The sequence below is a fragment of the Manacus vitellinus genome, unplaced genomic scaffold, assembly GCF_001715985.3.
Source record: "Manacus vitellinus isolate BGI_N305 unplaced genomic scaffold, ASM171598v3 scaffold_72_pilon, whole genome shotgun sequence".
NCBI lineage: Eukaryota > Metazoa > Chordata > Aves > Passeriformes > Pipridae > Manacus > Manacus vitellinus.
In genome coordinates, this window is record NW_021940764.1 from 574255 (window position 1) to 588345 (window position 14091).

Consider the following 14091-nt stretch of genomic DNA (forward strand, 5'->3'; position numbering starts at 1 on the left):
CAGGGCCAGCTTGGGGGCCTCGATGCGGAGCTGCCCGTCCTTCGACAGGGAGCAGGTCAGCGCCTCGGCGTCCACCTCCTCGGGCACGTCCCACTCCCGCTTCAGCACCTCGTACTTGTAGGAGAAGGAGCCCTTCTCATCCGTGCTCTGCGTCTCCTTCTGCCCCACCAGCACCACCTTCCTGCCCACCACCTTCACCGACAGCTGCTCGGGCGCAAAGTCCTTCACGTCCTGGCAGACGGAGAAGCCGTCCCCGGAGCTCTGGGTCAGGGCTGCGCTGGTGCTCGGGGCGATGCTGACCCGCCCGGGGCTGCTCCCAGTGCTCAGGTACTGCTCGACGCTGCTCATGAACTCCCGAGCCCTTTCCATCTCCAGCCGCATCTCCCGCTCCAGCTCGGCGAAGAGGGTGCCTGGATGAGGCCAAAGGGTGCGGACGGGTCCCAGCCACGGGAACAGCGAGCTGGACATGGGTGGCATGAAGTGCAGGCGGCAAAGCATCTCTGCTCCCGGCAAACGCTCCGGCTGTGCTGTGTCTCTGCTCGGTGCAGCGGCTGTAGCGGTGCTGGGTTGGGGCCAGGGAGCAGCGGGTTTTATGCTCCCCTGCCCAGGGGTGTGCCCCTTCCAGAACGCTCTCTCCCCACGCACCCTCCTGGAGCCATCGCCTATTTTTGAGAGGCTGATTATCCACCAGCCAAAATAGCTGTGCCTGTTTCTGGGGACGAGTCACACGCCGCAAATAGGGAGCTGCAATCACCACTGGGAGCTCGGGTTTCTGCAGAGCCACCGTGATGCAGCAGCGCCCATGGGCCCCCAGAGCCCTTCCCTGGCCCCCATGCTGGGGGCTTGGTGGGGTCAGGCTTTGCAGTGCCAGGAGCACATCCCTTTGGCCAGTACAGGGACAATCCCACCTCTAAAACAACGTGTCCCTTGTCACCCTCTGCCAGACATCTCTCACACTTTCTGGGACCCCCCGTCCTGTCCTGTCACAACCCCTCAGCACCCCACTGTGCACCCTGGCTCCTGGTCTCACCTGGGGGGACCTCCCTGAGCACTGAGGGTCCTGCAAACAGGGAAGGGGGCAGAGGGGCTCTCCTGGCTGCAGATGGGGGAAATGGGCCCCAGGTAAGGGTGGGAGGAAACAAGCCCGGCCCTGCTCCCTGCCTGGGAAATGGAAAGGGCACAGATTTTTGGCAGGGGTGGCTCAGGCATCCCACACAGAGGCTGAGGTGATGCTGCTAATTATAAGCCAGGAGAGCAGAGGTGCAAGAGTCAGGGCGAAGGTATGCCGGGCACGACGTCAGCAGCGCCTCTCCTCACGGGTGAGTAACAAGAATGAGCTGGAACGGGCTGGAAAGAGCTGAGCTCTTCTCCCGAAGGTGACGTAATTTTCGGGACGAGGCCACGCCTCCAGCGAACGGGAATAAAAGGCTCCGCCGGCAGCAGCGGGGCAGAACGCTTCCAGCCCACTGGAGAGGGGAAAGAAGCAGCAGCAACAGCAGCAACAACAGCAACAACAGCAGCAGCAGCGATGCTTTGCCGGATGCACCTCGCACCATTCGCCTCCAGCTCCTTGGCCAGCCGTCTGGGCACGGTGAGGACCCTCTGGCCACACGCAGAGACCATCTTCACTGAGCTGCAGCAGGAGATGGAGAAAGCTCGGGAGTTCATGAGCAGCTTCGAGCAGCTTCTGAGCAACCACGGAGCCATCGCAGCGGAGCGCGCCCCGAGCACCAGCACGACCCTGGCCCAGTGCTCCGGGGACGGCTTCTCCGTCTGCCAGGACGTGAAGAACTTCGCTCCCGAGCAGCTGTCGGTGAAGGTGGTGGGCAGGAAGGTGGTGCTGGTGGGGCAGAAGGAGACGCAGAACGTCGACGAGAAGGGCTCCTTCTCCTACAAGTACGAGGTGCTGAAGCGGGAGTGGGACGTGCCCGAGGAGGTGGACGCCGAGGCGCTGACCTGCTCCCTGTCAAAGGACGGGCAGCTCCGCATCGAGGCCCCCAAGCTGGCCCTGACGGCTGCTCCGGAGAGGAATGTGCCCATCCAGGTCAGCCCTGCAGCCCCACAGCCTGGACCAGCCTCTGAGGACGGAGCTGCAAGCAAAGCCCAGGTGTAACTGGATGGGACCCCATGGCCACGGCAGGACCGGAGCAGACAGGAGCAAGTCTTGGGTTTAAGCCCAGACAAGCTCCATCAGCAGTGATGTCATTTTTTTCACTATACTGGAATGTTTTTGTATCCAATAAAAATACTTTTGCATAGAACCTTCATGTACTCTCTGGGTGTTGATTGACGGGGAGGCTGCGCCCTGCTCTTGCCTCTGGAGCTGTATGCACAGAGAGGGAAAAACGTCTCGCTTCTCAGGGCAGCACAAAACGGGGTCGACAGCAGCCCCAGAGGGAGGGAAGGGATCTGGGAGCTCTGGGCTGCTTGGGGAGAGGGGTAGGCAGGAAGGTCCCAGGCACAGAGGCAGCCCCACTCACCTGTACCACACTCACCCCTTCCCTTACACTGCTGTCAGCATCCACTCCAGCTCCCCAGCCCTGGCCAGTGCCACAGAATGGTGAGAGAACCACCCTGGATGGCCCAGCTGGGTGTGGGTACAGCTATTGTACCCACACTTTCCCCCCACAGCTTGGTGAGGGGCTGCTGGAGGCCCCCTGAGCTCTGAGCAGCAGGGAGGGAAAAGCCCAACCCCAGGCAGTGTGAGTAAGCACCACAAACGCCTGCGCTCAGGCCCGGGCAGGCAGCAGGTATGTGGGGCAGGCACACCTGTTTATGCTAAAGCTGCTCCCACAACAGACAGCCCATTCCAGAGACACACCAGGAACAGCAGTGGGTCCCCAGCCCCAGTACTGAGCCCCTGCTCCTGCAGCAGTGAGACCCTCCTTAGGGCACTGCCAGTATCTTCACAGAGACTAGACCCCAAGTCCTGGAAGAAGCCAGGAAGAGGAGCCAGCAGATGGCAACAGCATTGCAGTGTCTGTAGGATTGTTCCAAGTGGGATCAGGAAAGCCATTCTCCTACAGGTCCAACTGTGGCTGCCTGGGGAAACCAGTAGCATTAGTCCCCCCTCAATCTGTAAGCACCAAGAGCTCAGGGATCCCCCAGAGTTTGTGAGCTCCTCCAGCAGCTGAGCAGCCCAGGCACAAGCAGCACCAGGTGAGTGAACCCCACTGGGGGGCCATCAGAGCCCCCATCCTGCAGGCAGCCAGACTCCAGCATGAGTCCCTCAGTCACCAAGTCATTCCAAACCCTTCCTGCTTCCAGGATTTTAAAGAAATGCAGCATGAGGAAGAGGCACCGAGACCTTGGATAGAGGATGAAGCCCACATGAGCCAGGGCTGTTCACACAACTCTATTCACAGCTCTCCTGCAGCTGAGCAGCAGCAACCCCACAGCTGAGAAAGGGAGGGGCAGCAGGTTCCAGGTGCAGCACATCTCCATCCTCAGCCTCTCCCAGCAGGAATGGTGCAGCACACGTGGCAGGGGTGGAGCTGCAGGGGGCTGCACCATCTTCCATATTGACTCCAGGTCAGTGGGTGTCAGGGTCTCACAGTCCATGCAGCAGCAACAGCAGAGCAGCATCTTCCAAGGCCATAACACTCCGGGGACAGAGGCATTGTGTTCATTAATTCTGGAGCAGCATTCCCAAGCCTGTTCCACCATGGAGCTGAGCTTCTCCACACACTGCTCCCCCTACCTCTTCACAACTTGCACTGCAGAATTTCCCCAGAAGTATTAGGCAAGGAATAATTCCCACTATTTGCCTTAAGCTTCCTTGAGCACACTGAAGCTGAGTGAACACCAGCAGCATCACTGTGATCAGGAGCAGCAGCACAGCCCCAGCTCAGGAGCTCCATTTCTCCCTCCCCAGGAAGGAAAGTCCCCATTTCCCTATCAAGATGTGGGACATACCAGGAGCAGCCCAGCACACCTCAGCCTCCAGCAGAACTGTTGTGCTCAGGTCCAGTCCCTGCTGCATTAAGAAACATGAACATTGTTGTTATGGTAGGTTTATAAAAATTTTGTTTTAATCACACAAAACTGAAGTTTGTGGTGAAGACTAAGTTGACAGTTCCTCTTAAATACCAGGATGCATAAGACACTGCATTAGGCACTAGGCAGCAGCCAACATCAGTTAGTCTGGCAACAGAAGCCATTTAATACCTCCCTTCATTCTTTGTGGAATTACAGGCTTTTGCAATACACGTCGTTCCCACTGACAGGTTACCCGAGGTTTCCCCCACCCCACCTCTGTACATCAGTAAACCTTGTGTATTCCCACCAGAGCAGGGTTAACAACATTAGTGGCATCACAACCATCAAGAAAAGGACAATTTTCTATACAAGATCTTTTGCAAAAATTGCAACAGGATTAGTGCATTACGACAGAACAGAGAGAAAAGAAGAGTTGGCATGCTGGAGTCCAACACAAAGAAAGACAACAGGCAGCTCGTTGGATGTACTATATTGACAAGATACTGATTGGTTACATGGAGAAACATACAATACAAAATACAGAAGAAACCAGTTTTGCTTCCCTCTGCCCCACCCCGAATACTCATCACTGATTTGGTCAATAAGTGGCCCAAGAGCCGGAGTTTGTCTCTAATGCTACAGTTTAGTGGTTGTTCTGGGCACATCGTACGGGATCAGCCTCAGCTCTTACAGACAGGGAACTTTAAACACGTGTCCCAATATCCCTTTGTTTCCCATAGTGAACTACAGTGCTGTGGGACCTGGGTGCTGCTGGCCTCACCCGCGGGACGGCCGTGCTGGCTGGGCAGACACCGGGTCCTGCATCCACCACCACCAGGAAGAGGGAAGAGCAGAAGTTCATATATTAAAAAAGTGACTTAAGACTTAGAATTGAATTAGTATTTGTACAGAAAGGTGCAGGTGGAAGAACTCCCTCCAGCCTATGATCAGAAAGGGATGGAGAATCACAGCGGCGCCGGCAGCGGCCGCCCTACGGTAAGTGCGATCGTTAGCGTGGGTTCCAGTCACGTCCTCTGAGGGCTCGCGGGCCGGAGCAGCTGCTCAGTTGCTGCAGCACTGGCTCCTGCTCGGCTGGCTGCTCTCCTGAAGGTCCACCACCCGATTCCTGCCTGGGCCACCAGGAGCATTCTGGGGTTCATTTTTTGGCAGTTTCTTGGCTAGAAGGAAGCAGGACATTAGTAGGGTCCTCTACGGAGGCCAACCGCCTCCCACTGCACCTCCCAGGCTGGGCTCTGCCTGTTCCATCCCAAGTCCCCACCTCCAAAGGTGTCTGGGACACGACACTGCCAGCAGCACTGCACGGCAAACCAGCCCACTCCTGATTCTGGCTGGCATCAGCTCTGCTCCCTCCTCTCTCACCAGCCCAGACCAGAGAGAGAGACCCAGTTTTGCAAGGCAAAGACTCCACACACTCAGAGAGTGACACCAGTGTGGTAAACTGGACATCTTCCCCAGTAAGAGGCACCAGCCCCTGGGTGACACAGGACCCCCCCCTGAGCTGCACTGCTGGCACTCAGAGCTACCCCAGCCCTGCACACAGGCCATTACCTATTGCCATGAAGATTTCATTCACATTCATCGCTGTCTTTGCCGACGTCTCCATGAACAGCAAGCTGTTGTCATCTGCATACGTCTGTGCATCCTACAAACAATCACATCAGAGTGCTAAAGGCACCCTGCCAGGAAACCCAAGCAGGCTTCAAGCACTTCAGTTGCCAGCAAACTAACAGCCAGATTAACACTGTCCCACCCCAGGCCAGAGACTGCCACCCCAGTCCCTGTCTGGCCAGGACAGTTCAGGGACAGATTCTGCTGGCAGCCCTGCACAGCCAAGCTGGGGCACAGCCTGACTGAGCCCCATGTAGACACAGTGCCTGGTGTTCGCTCAGCTGGGAGGATGTCACCCACTGCAAGGGCACAAGCAATCTTGTAAGAGGGCTGGGAAGAACCTCTCCTGAACACATGGCTTAGATGAGGTAAGAGCTGTGAAGAGCATAGAACAAGCTGGGAATGATTCCTCATGTGTCTTGTACCCCACACCCTGCAGACAGCCCCAGATGAGTAAGGCAGTAAAGGACACCAAGGACAGGAGCTTGTGCTCTGTGGGCTGCCTCCTCCTCCACATTCACCAGAACTGTCACCAGCCAGAGCCACACGTGCTGTGACAGAAGTGTGGGAAGGGCAGGGCACAGCCCCCACTCAGGGGCATCCTGGGGTCCTGAGCACAAATCTTCACCTCCACTCTCCCTCAAAGCATTTCACACAGAGCCAACATCTCCCCTACTTAAGCAAAAAGCTGCTTTTGTGACCTACTCAGGTAACAAGTGCTCTGGATTCCCACTCACCTGGAAGTCCACAGCTCTCTTGGTAGCAAGGTCTGCCTTGTTTCCTGCTAGTGCAATTACAATATTGGGGCTAGCCTGCCTCTGCAACTCTTTCACCCAATTCTTGGCTCGTACAAATGTGTCCTGGAAGCAAACAGGAGGCAGCAGTCAGGAAGGGCAGCCATGTAGGAATCCACAGGGCAGATATGATTAGAACAAGGCTTTCCTGTGAGAAGTGTTCTGCCTCTGCAGCACTTGGCAGCAGGATCCTTTATCAGCTCACACAGCCTTGGCCAGAGCTGAGGAAGAGGCCATGAGCAGTTTTCAAGAACTCAGCACCTGCAGGCAGGAACCTGCAGGGCTCTGGCTCAAACACTCCCAGAGCTCCAGGAGCCTCCCCCCAGCCCAGGCCCCCAGCCCTGCCCACACTCACTGTGTTTGTGATGTCGTAGACCACGATGGCTGCCTGGGCCCCCCGGTAGTACATGGGGGCCAGGCTGTGGTACCGCTCCTGCCCTGCCGTGTCCCAGATCTCAAACTTCACCGTTGTGTCATCCAGACACACTGTCTGTGTTAGGAAGGCAGCTGCAAGAGAAGGTGGAGGCTTTTGCCTCAGCTCCAGCAGGACAGGCCCCAGAGCCAGCGCCGGGAGCTCAGAGCAGCTCTGCTGCTGCGTGGGAGCGAGCAGAGCCCTGGAGAGGTCAGTGCCACTCGCTGTGGCAGCTGTAGCTCTGCTGTGTGACACTTCCTGCTCACAGGAACCCAAGGGCCCCCACACAGTGACAGGAAGGTGGCCCAGAGAGCCCAGACAGCAGCCAGCCCCCGGAGCAGCTGCAGGGCCAGACCCTCCCAGCAGCCCCTCACAGGGATCACACAGCCCGGCTGTGGCATCACCACAATCAGAGCTGGGGAGCACCAGTGACAGCACCAAACTCAGCCCAGTTACACCACACTCCCCCAGTTTAGCAACTGGTTGTTTTCTTGTTCCAGCAAGTCTAACACCAGGCGTTACACCCAGGGCAAATGCACCGGCCTTGGATACAGACTGAGGCAGAGCAGCAGCATCCACACAACCCTCCACAGTGGAGCATTAAGCCCTGCTTACCCATAAGCCACACTCAGAGCTGTGCTTACTCCCTGCATGGGTCATAGAGGGAAAACTCAAGCCTTTCCTCAGGACACCCCTCCCAGTATTGCTGCTCACAGACCCAGGCGCCAACCAGCCTTTGATTGGTGACACTGTGCTAATGATTTCAAGCTAAAGAACTACTAGACCTGAAAGCACTGTGGAAGTAGTTAACAGTATCATGCTACAAAGAGCCCCGAAATCCCAGGTCATGGTCTGAAAAGATAATTAAGGGCTATAAACCAAGCTGAAGGCCTCGGTTCTAATTAGAAGCAGGAATTGAGGCACTGGAAGCAAAGCCTCAGAGGCAGAGTGCAAGGTTGCCATAGCATTATTCTGTGCTGTGCTGAACCTCATACCAACAAACTGCAAACCAAGAGTTAAAGCATTAACTGTTAGGTTCTATTTATAGCAAAAATCCCAGACCAGACTGAAATAGTCACTCTTGCTTCTGACACCCCAGCCTGCCCCAGCAAGGTCAGCACCTCCCAGCCACAGGCATGTGGAGCTGGCACTCACCTCCGATCGTGCTCTCCTGGTACTCGTGGAACTGCCCCTTCACGAAGCGCAGGACCAGGCTGGACTTCCCCACCGCCGACTCGCCCAAGAGAACAAGTTTAAACTGGCAGATTTTGTTCCCAGCAGCTGGTCCATTCGGTCGGGCAGCCCCACCTCGACCTGCCATTGTGGCTTAAGTGCAGGAGTGCTGAGAGTTAAGGATGCTGCAGGTTCTGCACTGGGATCCACCTGGAGGCAGGTTGCAACTGGAAGAGGAGGTCAGAGTTAGTGACACGCTCAGGGACCAGCTGTACCAGTTCTAGAGGGTGGTTTGATCTGCAGCCACCATCAACACAAGCCAGTGGTGGCTCCTTCCCATGATGGAAAGTTATCAGCTGCAAGCACCACAGGGCAGTTCCTGCCAGGCAGCAGCTCCTGCAGCAGGATCTCAGCCTGCTGAGCATCCCCAGAGAGGTAACACAAGCTCTCCTCCCCACCACTGGGCCCTCCAGCACTTCCACCACATGTGGATGTTACACACACCTTGCTGGGTAAGGAGCAGCCAGCACACAATGGGTGTTATTAGAGCTTCATCTATTCAAACAACAATTAGTTCATGGAGGTAACTGAGGTTGACCTTTAGTTCCTTCCTCCCCTCTTGAGTTCACAAGGAAGCAACTTCAGACTATCAATGCCATACAGAACCATCCCAGTGTCACTCTGGCAGGAGGCAGTTCCACAGGTCACAAGGCATTTGAACAAAGGGAGTTTCTAGAGTTGTCTGTTCGGCCCACGGCACTTGCACCACAACATTCTGCACCTCCCAGCAGGCCTGAGGACAGCCCTGGAGCCAGGCAGGTGGGTCTGCACAGGGAGGGAGGGCACCTGGCAGCAGGGACTGTCCCCTCAGAGGCTGTCAGCAGCCCCTCCCCACACCAGGAATCACCACCCAACCTAATCCAAACAGGCAGCACCTAATGCTTCCCACACCCATCCCACTGCCTCAACGCCCTCATCCCACAGCATTCCAGGTCGTCAGGCTACTGGCCACATTCTTCACAAGAACTGTTCAAATCCAGCACAAACAGGCAGCATCCCCTGGGATTGGCACTGCCATCCACTCCCCAGCACCAACTTCTGGAGAGGTGCAGAGGCACAGAGCCATGGCAGGAACAGCAGGACAAGCTGGTTTGCACCCACGAGTGAGTCCCAGGGCCTCCCTAAGCACTGAGCTCTGCTGCCTGCAGAGAACAGGAATGCTTTCCAAGTGCACAGTTACGGATTTAGGCGTACTTCCTGTACCCATCACGACTCCCACTTCCCGTGGATGATAAATGCTACAGCTGATCACATCCGCTCTGGATCACCACTTTCCACTCTACTCTCCTAACCCAGGCTGCTTGCTGAGAGACAACGGCAAGAAAATGCCCCAAAAGCAAATTTCTCCTTGCTCTGGGAGTATCCATGAAGAAACTCTGGGCACATCCTGCATTTACCCAGCAAATATCAGATTTCCATGAATAAGAAGTTTAAAGCAGGTTGAACTGGAGCAGAGTGTCCTCTGAACAGGACACTCAGGCCTGCTCAGCACAGAGGAGAGTTTCAAACAGCTGCTTTCCAGGGCAATACCTGTCCAGCTGTGATTGCTTGAGGCTACTTTAACCATGCCTCGAGTTTAAACAATCCCACAGTTTGATAGGGAACCTCCAGCCATTTCAGAGCTCCTCTGGAGGGACAGTCCATGAGCACCAGTAGCTGGAGAACCTCAGCAGCTTTGAAACACAAAGCACTTGAGCGTGCTCTGACCTAAAGACATTCCACCTCAAACTGCTCTGACCAGGAGGCAGTCACACACCTGCTGTTAAGCTGGTACCGGTCACAGGAGTTGGCAGGTAGGACAGAAACCCCAAGGAGTAACTTCCAAGTGCCATGAGATGTTTCAGGAGCCAGAGCTGTGAAGCTGTTGCTCTGAGTGGCCTGTCCAGTCTTGGATCAGCAAAAAAATTGCACTGTCAGGACCCCCCTCCCTCTTCCAAGGAAGGACAAACACTGTTTGACAGGATGAGAAAGCTTGATAGGAAGCAAATCAGCAACTGGCTTTGCTGGGCAGTGAGGGAACAGCATTTGCAGCTCTGGCCAGAAGCAGCTTGGGTCACCATGAGGTCTGAGAAGCTCAGCAGCAGCTCTGCATCTACAGGGCCGGAAGAAGCTTCCACCTTTTAGAGCTTCCCCTCTAACCAGAGCTTGCAAGGGAACAGCTTTGCCTTGTTTAACCTCGTATTTGTTCCCAGGCAGTCCACCAGCTCTGCCGCTGCTTCAGACCAACGTTCTGCACACTCAATGCTGTGTGAATCATGTCTCTGAGTTATGGCCTCCTGAAATCTGATACGGGTGATTCCCAGAGCAAAACAAGGAAATGAGCCTGTTGACATCCTCAAGTCTTAGCCTGACCTATATTTCACAGATCTCGATGCATTTTGCCGTCTGTTTGTGCTACATGAACTCCAACAGAATGAGGTGAGCTGGTCACAGAAAGAACCAAATAACTGAAGGAAGTGCCCACCAAAGCCTCAGACAGCAAGCATGCTCCATGGCAGGACGGGCACTTTGGCACTTTCTGCCAATGTCTTCGAGGATTCCTGTCAGACAGAACTTGGCTCTGCAGAGGGAACAGCTGAATTACACAGCCTGGACCTGGGCTAGGTCAGCCCACACCCACCAGTGGACATTGGCTTGAGAAACAGGGAGGGCTTCCTGCTGTACGAAGCCATTGCTGATGCTGGGAAGGGCTGTTCATTCCCCCTCTTCCAGCAGAGAATTGGGCATGCACCCCTCCCTGCTCCCCACAGGAACCCTGACACTCGAGCCGTGGGTCAGGCAGACCAAAATAACCACAGTGATACTGAGCAGACGAGGGAAAGCAGCTGAAGTCCCAGCTTGCAGTGCTAATTCAAGCAGTTGAGACCATGAGAAGGAAGGGCATGGTGGGGTACTCATGTCATCAAGATTAACAGGCATTACTTTTCCTACTAGTTTCTTGTAACTAGCAAAACCCAGCACTTGGAAGGTCACAAGACCCACAAAAAGGCTTGTGCTGGTTTGCTTACCTGCCCTACCCACCTCCTGCTCACTGAAGCGTGTGCAGGAGCTCTAGATCCCACAGTAAAAGCACCAACTTTTTATTGTAAACTCTTAAAACAGTCTTGTTTGCTTCAAGATCAAAGACAAGTTTCAATGCCTGATGCTGCCCCACAAGTGAGAGCTCCAGGTCTATCCCCTCTGCAGTTTGTGCTCCTCCCACACCTCACCTGCCTGCCAGGATTTGCTGGAGAGGCCTGTACATGGATAGGAGTATTAAATTCAAGAATCTGAGTGCCCTAAATGAGAAAGCACATGTCAGGACTGCTGCATTCCCAGCCTGTCCAAGCACAAGGCAGTTCTCCAGAGCTGTCAGGATGCTGGGGGATAGCACCAGAGCTCCTTTCAAACAAACCAGTCAAGGATGGGAATCCCAATCTCCACAGGGGAATTACTGTCAGATCCCCACATTAATCTCTGCAGGAAACCCCACCACAGGGAAGCTGCTCATTTAAGGTGTCAGAAGTTAAAGAATCTAATATTTTTGCCCTGTGTTCACCTAGTAGCAAGGACTGAAAGCTGAGGATATTTAGAAACCAAATCCTGAAGAATCTAGTTACCCAAAGGACTGCTGCTGCTCTCAGCTATGCAAGGAGCTGCTTCGCTATGGATTTGTTGGCTTAGAACCAAAATACTCAAGACAAAAGCCCCAGTGAAGTATTTATCTTGTTAAATAGCTGACAGCGTTACATGAATTCCTTGGCAAAGGAAGCCCTGAAGTTACCCAGTGGTTTTGCTTCACCTCTCACTGCACAGGCAACTGAGCTGCACTGCCCTGCTCCCAGGCTGCAGGATGTGGAGTCAGGAGCAACTTCTGTGAGCAGGACCAGCAACCAGTGTGAGTCCCACCAGAACCACACATGGACCCCATTAGTCCAGGTTAGCACAGCATGGAGTGTCAGCCTGATATTCCAACTCATCAATATGATTAATAAGAACAGATTTCCAGAGCCTGAGTGCAAGAGAGTCCAGGCTGCGAAGGAAGGAGGAACAGACTCAGCTGCTACAGAAGAGATGAACCGGGAAACATACCTGACCTACAGATCTCAATCCCATAAAGTCTGATCAATTTTAATACTTCACCTTTCTACAGACAACATACAATTCCCTCCCTAGAGAACAAACCCTCAGTGTTCTGATCAGCGAGGCCATAGCCTGGAGTTCAGTAACTGCTCTAGCTGGGAAACTGGTCACTGCAGCTGCACTACAGCCCCAAAGTGCAGACTCACAGACCCAAATCAGTTCAGACAGCAGTTTCAGCAGCGCTTCTACAGTTGTGACTAACTTAGGACACTGTAACAACTTCTCTGTGCAGTCCCACATGCTAGACTCCTGAAGACATGGACACGCTCATCTTAGTTTACAGGTAAACGGGATTTCCATTCCAAAGTTAAATTCCTCCTTTCAGGCACTGCCCAACCCATCACTGGTTTCACAGGAAAGCAAATGGACCCTAACTCAACTCTGTTCATGCAAAACTGGACCAGTGTTTTATTTTACTGTATTCATATCCCCATGCCAAGCCAGTCTTCCCCTCATGCTCTCCAGTAACTCAAACCCTTCTCCATGAGTCCATCTCAGCTTGCCTGGGTTGTTCTCTCACCTGAAGGGGCATCAGCACCTACTTACAGAGCCTCGAGGGACTCACACTGCCTGGCACAACCTTAAACCAAACGTCACCTAAATCAACCAGAGCATCTTAGAGGGGAAGGTCACTTCAGAAACAGACTTTTGCTCTGAAGTTCCAGCACACTGTTGTGACTCAAGAGGAGTCTGAGGCAATTTCAGCACTGAGACCCAGTTATGACTCCAAGTGTTGCCGTCCTTGACCTCCCAGGTCCAGCCAGACTCCTGCTTTACCTGCTCTCCTCACTCCAAGAACACATCAGGAACAGCTGCCTACAGACACTGTCCTGAGTTCTTCACCCTATGCAGCCACATTTCTTTCACCTTATTATCCTGGTGAGCCAAAAGGAAATGTAATAGACTTTTAGAGTCAAGGCAGTAGTGGATTTTAACAGGATATTCCAAGGAAGCTCACACAGACAGCGTGGCATGTCAAGCCAACATGGACTGAGTCTGTCTTTTTGGCCCCAGCCAAGCTCAGAGCCAGCTCAGGAGCCCTGACCCAGCGCAGTGCAGGACTGATGTCACGCTGTAAACAGGGCAGCTCAAGTGTGCTGACCCTCCACACAAAAAAAGCTAAGAATAGTAGATTGCAAGTTGTTCCACACCAGACTTAAAATAGTCCCTGGGCATATTCTCCTCCCCGGTTTCCTTACAGGCTTGGGAACAGCCAAGGTCAGAGCTCTCAGGGCAGCACCCAAAGCTCTGGGGGCAGCTGGGCTGGGCTCCCTGCAGGGCCACAGCCCCACTCACGGCTCCTGCCCAGTCCCAGGAGCTGTCAGCACCTTGAGCATCACCAGGAATAGCGTTTGAGCAGCTTTCCTGGGATTTAGCAGCGTAAACCTGTTGCTCACACTCCCAGGTGCCCTCCTGCTGTGCTCCCAGCTCATGTGCTGGAGCCTCTCCCGTTGTGATTCCGTGATCCAGGGATGGCCTTGGCCAGGGTTCCTCTCCAGACAAGCCACAGAACGTCCTTGCAGCCCGTGTGCCTTGCTCAGGGCCCTGCAGCACCACACATTCCCTTCCACCAGGGCCCTCGGGGGGCACAGGGCTGTGCTCGGCACAGCAGTGACCAGGACAGCCTCCACTGGAGCCCAATTCCAGCAGATCAAGTCACATCCCCTATCCCAGCAGTTCCTGGGAACCCTGAGAACTAGTTCCTGGAGTCTCTATTTCCACCTCAGAGGCTGAACAGCTACAACAAGACATGATCCCCCCACGACACTCCTGCCCCAGCAGGCACCCCACCTTCCCCGATTCCCTTGAACTCCCAGTCCCGGCTGTGAGGGACGGGAGCCGGGACGCCGCTCCCAGGCAGGCACAGGGGTCGGGCTGCAGGTGCCGCTCCCGCTGCCCCCCGCGAGCCTTCCCTGCTCACAG

The 14091-nt window shown here is 54.7% G+C and overlaps 4 protein-coding genes across 4 annotated transcripts in view; 1 reads left to right on the forward strand and 3 right to left on the reverse strand.

Annotated features, from left to right (window-relative positions):
- LOC103757740 (heat shock protein 30-like) overlaps window positions 1-651 on the reverse strand; it is a 2765-nt gene extending 2114 nt beyond the window's left edge. Inside the window, exon 1 of the mRNA XM_008923911.3 lies at window positions 7-651. Within this exon, the coding sequence (XP_008922159.3) occupies window positions 7-498 (492 nt within the window). The 5' untranslated portion in view covers window positions 499-651. The remainder of the gene's footprint in view (window positions 1-6) is intronic.
- Window positions 652-1294: 643 nt separating this feature from the next.
- Window positions 1295-2267, forward strand: LOC103757741 (heat shock protein beta-11-like). The gene has a single exon (XM_008923913.3). The coding sequence runs from the start codon at window positions 1529-1531 to the stop codon at window positions 2111-2113; it is 585 nt and encodes a 194-aa protein (XP_008922161.3). The 5' UTR covers window positions 1295-1528; the 3' UTR covers window positions 2114-2267.
- A 1742-nt stretch (window positions 2268-4009) lies between these two features.
- On the reverse strand, window positions 4010-8213 carry RAB5C (RAB5C, member RAS oncogene family). Its single transcript, XM_008923914.2, has 5 exons — window positions 7969-8213; window positions 6757-6908; window positions 6345-6467; window positions 5548-5641; window positions 4010-5156 (listed from the first exon to the last, which is right to left on the reverse strand). The coding sequence occupies exons 1-5, from the start codon at window positions 8132-8134 to the stop codon at window positions 5041-5043; spliced, it is 651 nt and encodes a 216-aa protein (XP_008922162.2). The 5' UTR covers window positions 8135-8213; the 3' UTR covers window positions 4010-5040.
- KCNH4 (potassium voltage-gated channel subfamily H member 4) overlaps window positions 8163-14091 on the reverse strand; it is a 14633-nt gene continuing 8704 nt past the window's right edge. The window contains exon 9 of the mRNA XM_029964450.1: window positions 8163-8213. Coding sequence (XP_029820310.1) covers window positions 8163-8213 — 51 coding nt within the window. The remainder of the gene's footprint in view (window positions 8214-14091) is intronic.

Excerpts from the sequence above, each read along its gene's own strand:
- LOC103757741 (XM_008923913.3), top strand. The coding sequence starts at position 1,529 with ATGCTTTGCCGGATGCACCTCGCACCATTCGCCTCCAGCTCCTTGGCC.
- RAB5C (XM_008923914.2), bottom strand. The coding sequence starts at position 8,134 with ATGGCAGGTCGAGGTGGGGCTGCCCGACCGAATGGACCAGCTGCTGGG. Across the intron at positions 6,468-6,756 it reads TCTACGACATCACAAACACA|GACACATTTGTACGAGCCAA; the intron begins GTGAGTGTGGGC and ends GTTTGCTTCCAG. Across the intron at positions 5,642-6,344 it reads AGAGAGCTGTGGACTTCCAG|GATGCACAGACGTATGCAGA; the intron begins GTGAGTGGGAAT and ends GATTGTTTGTAG.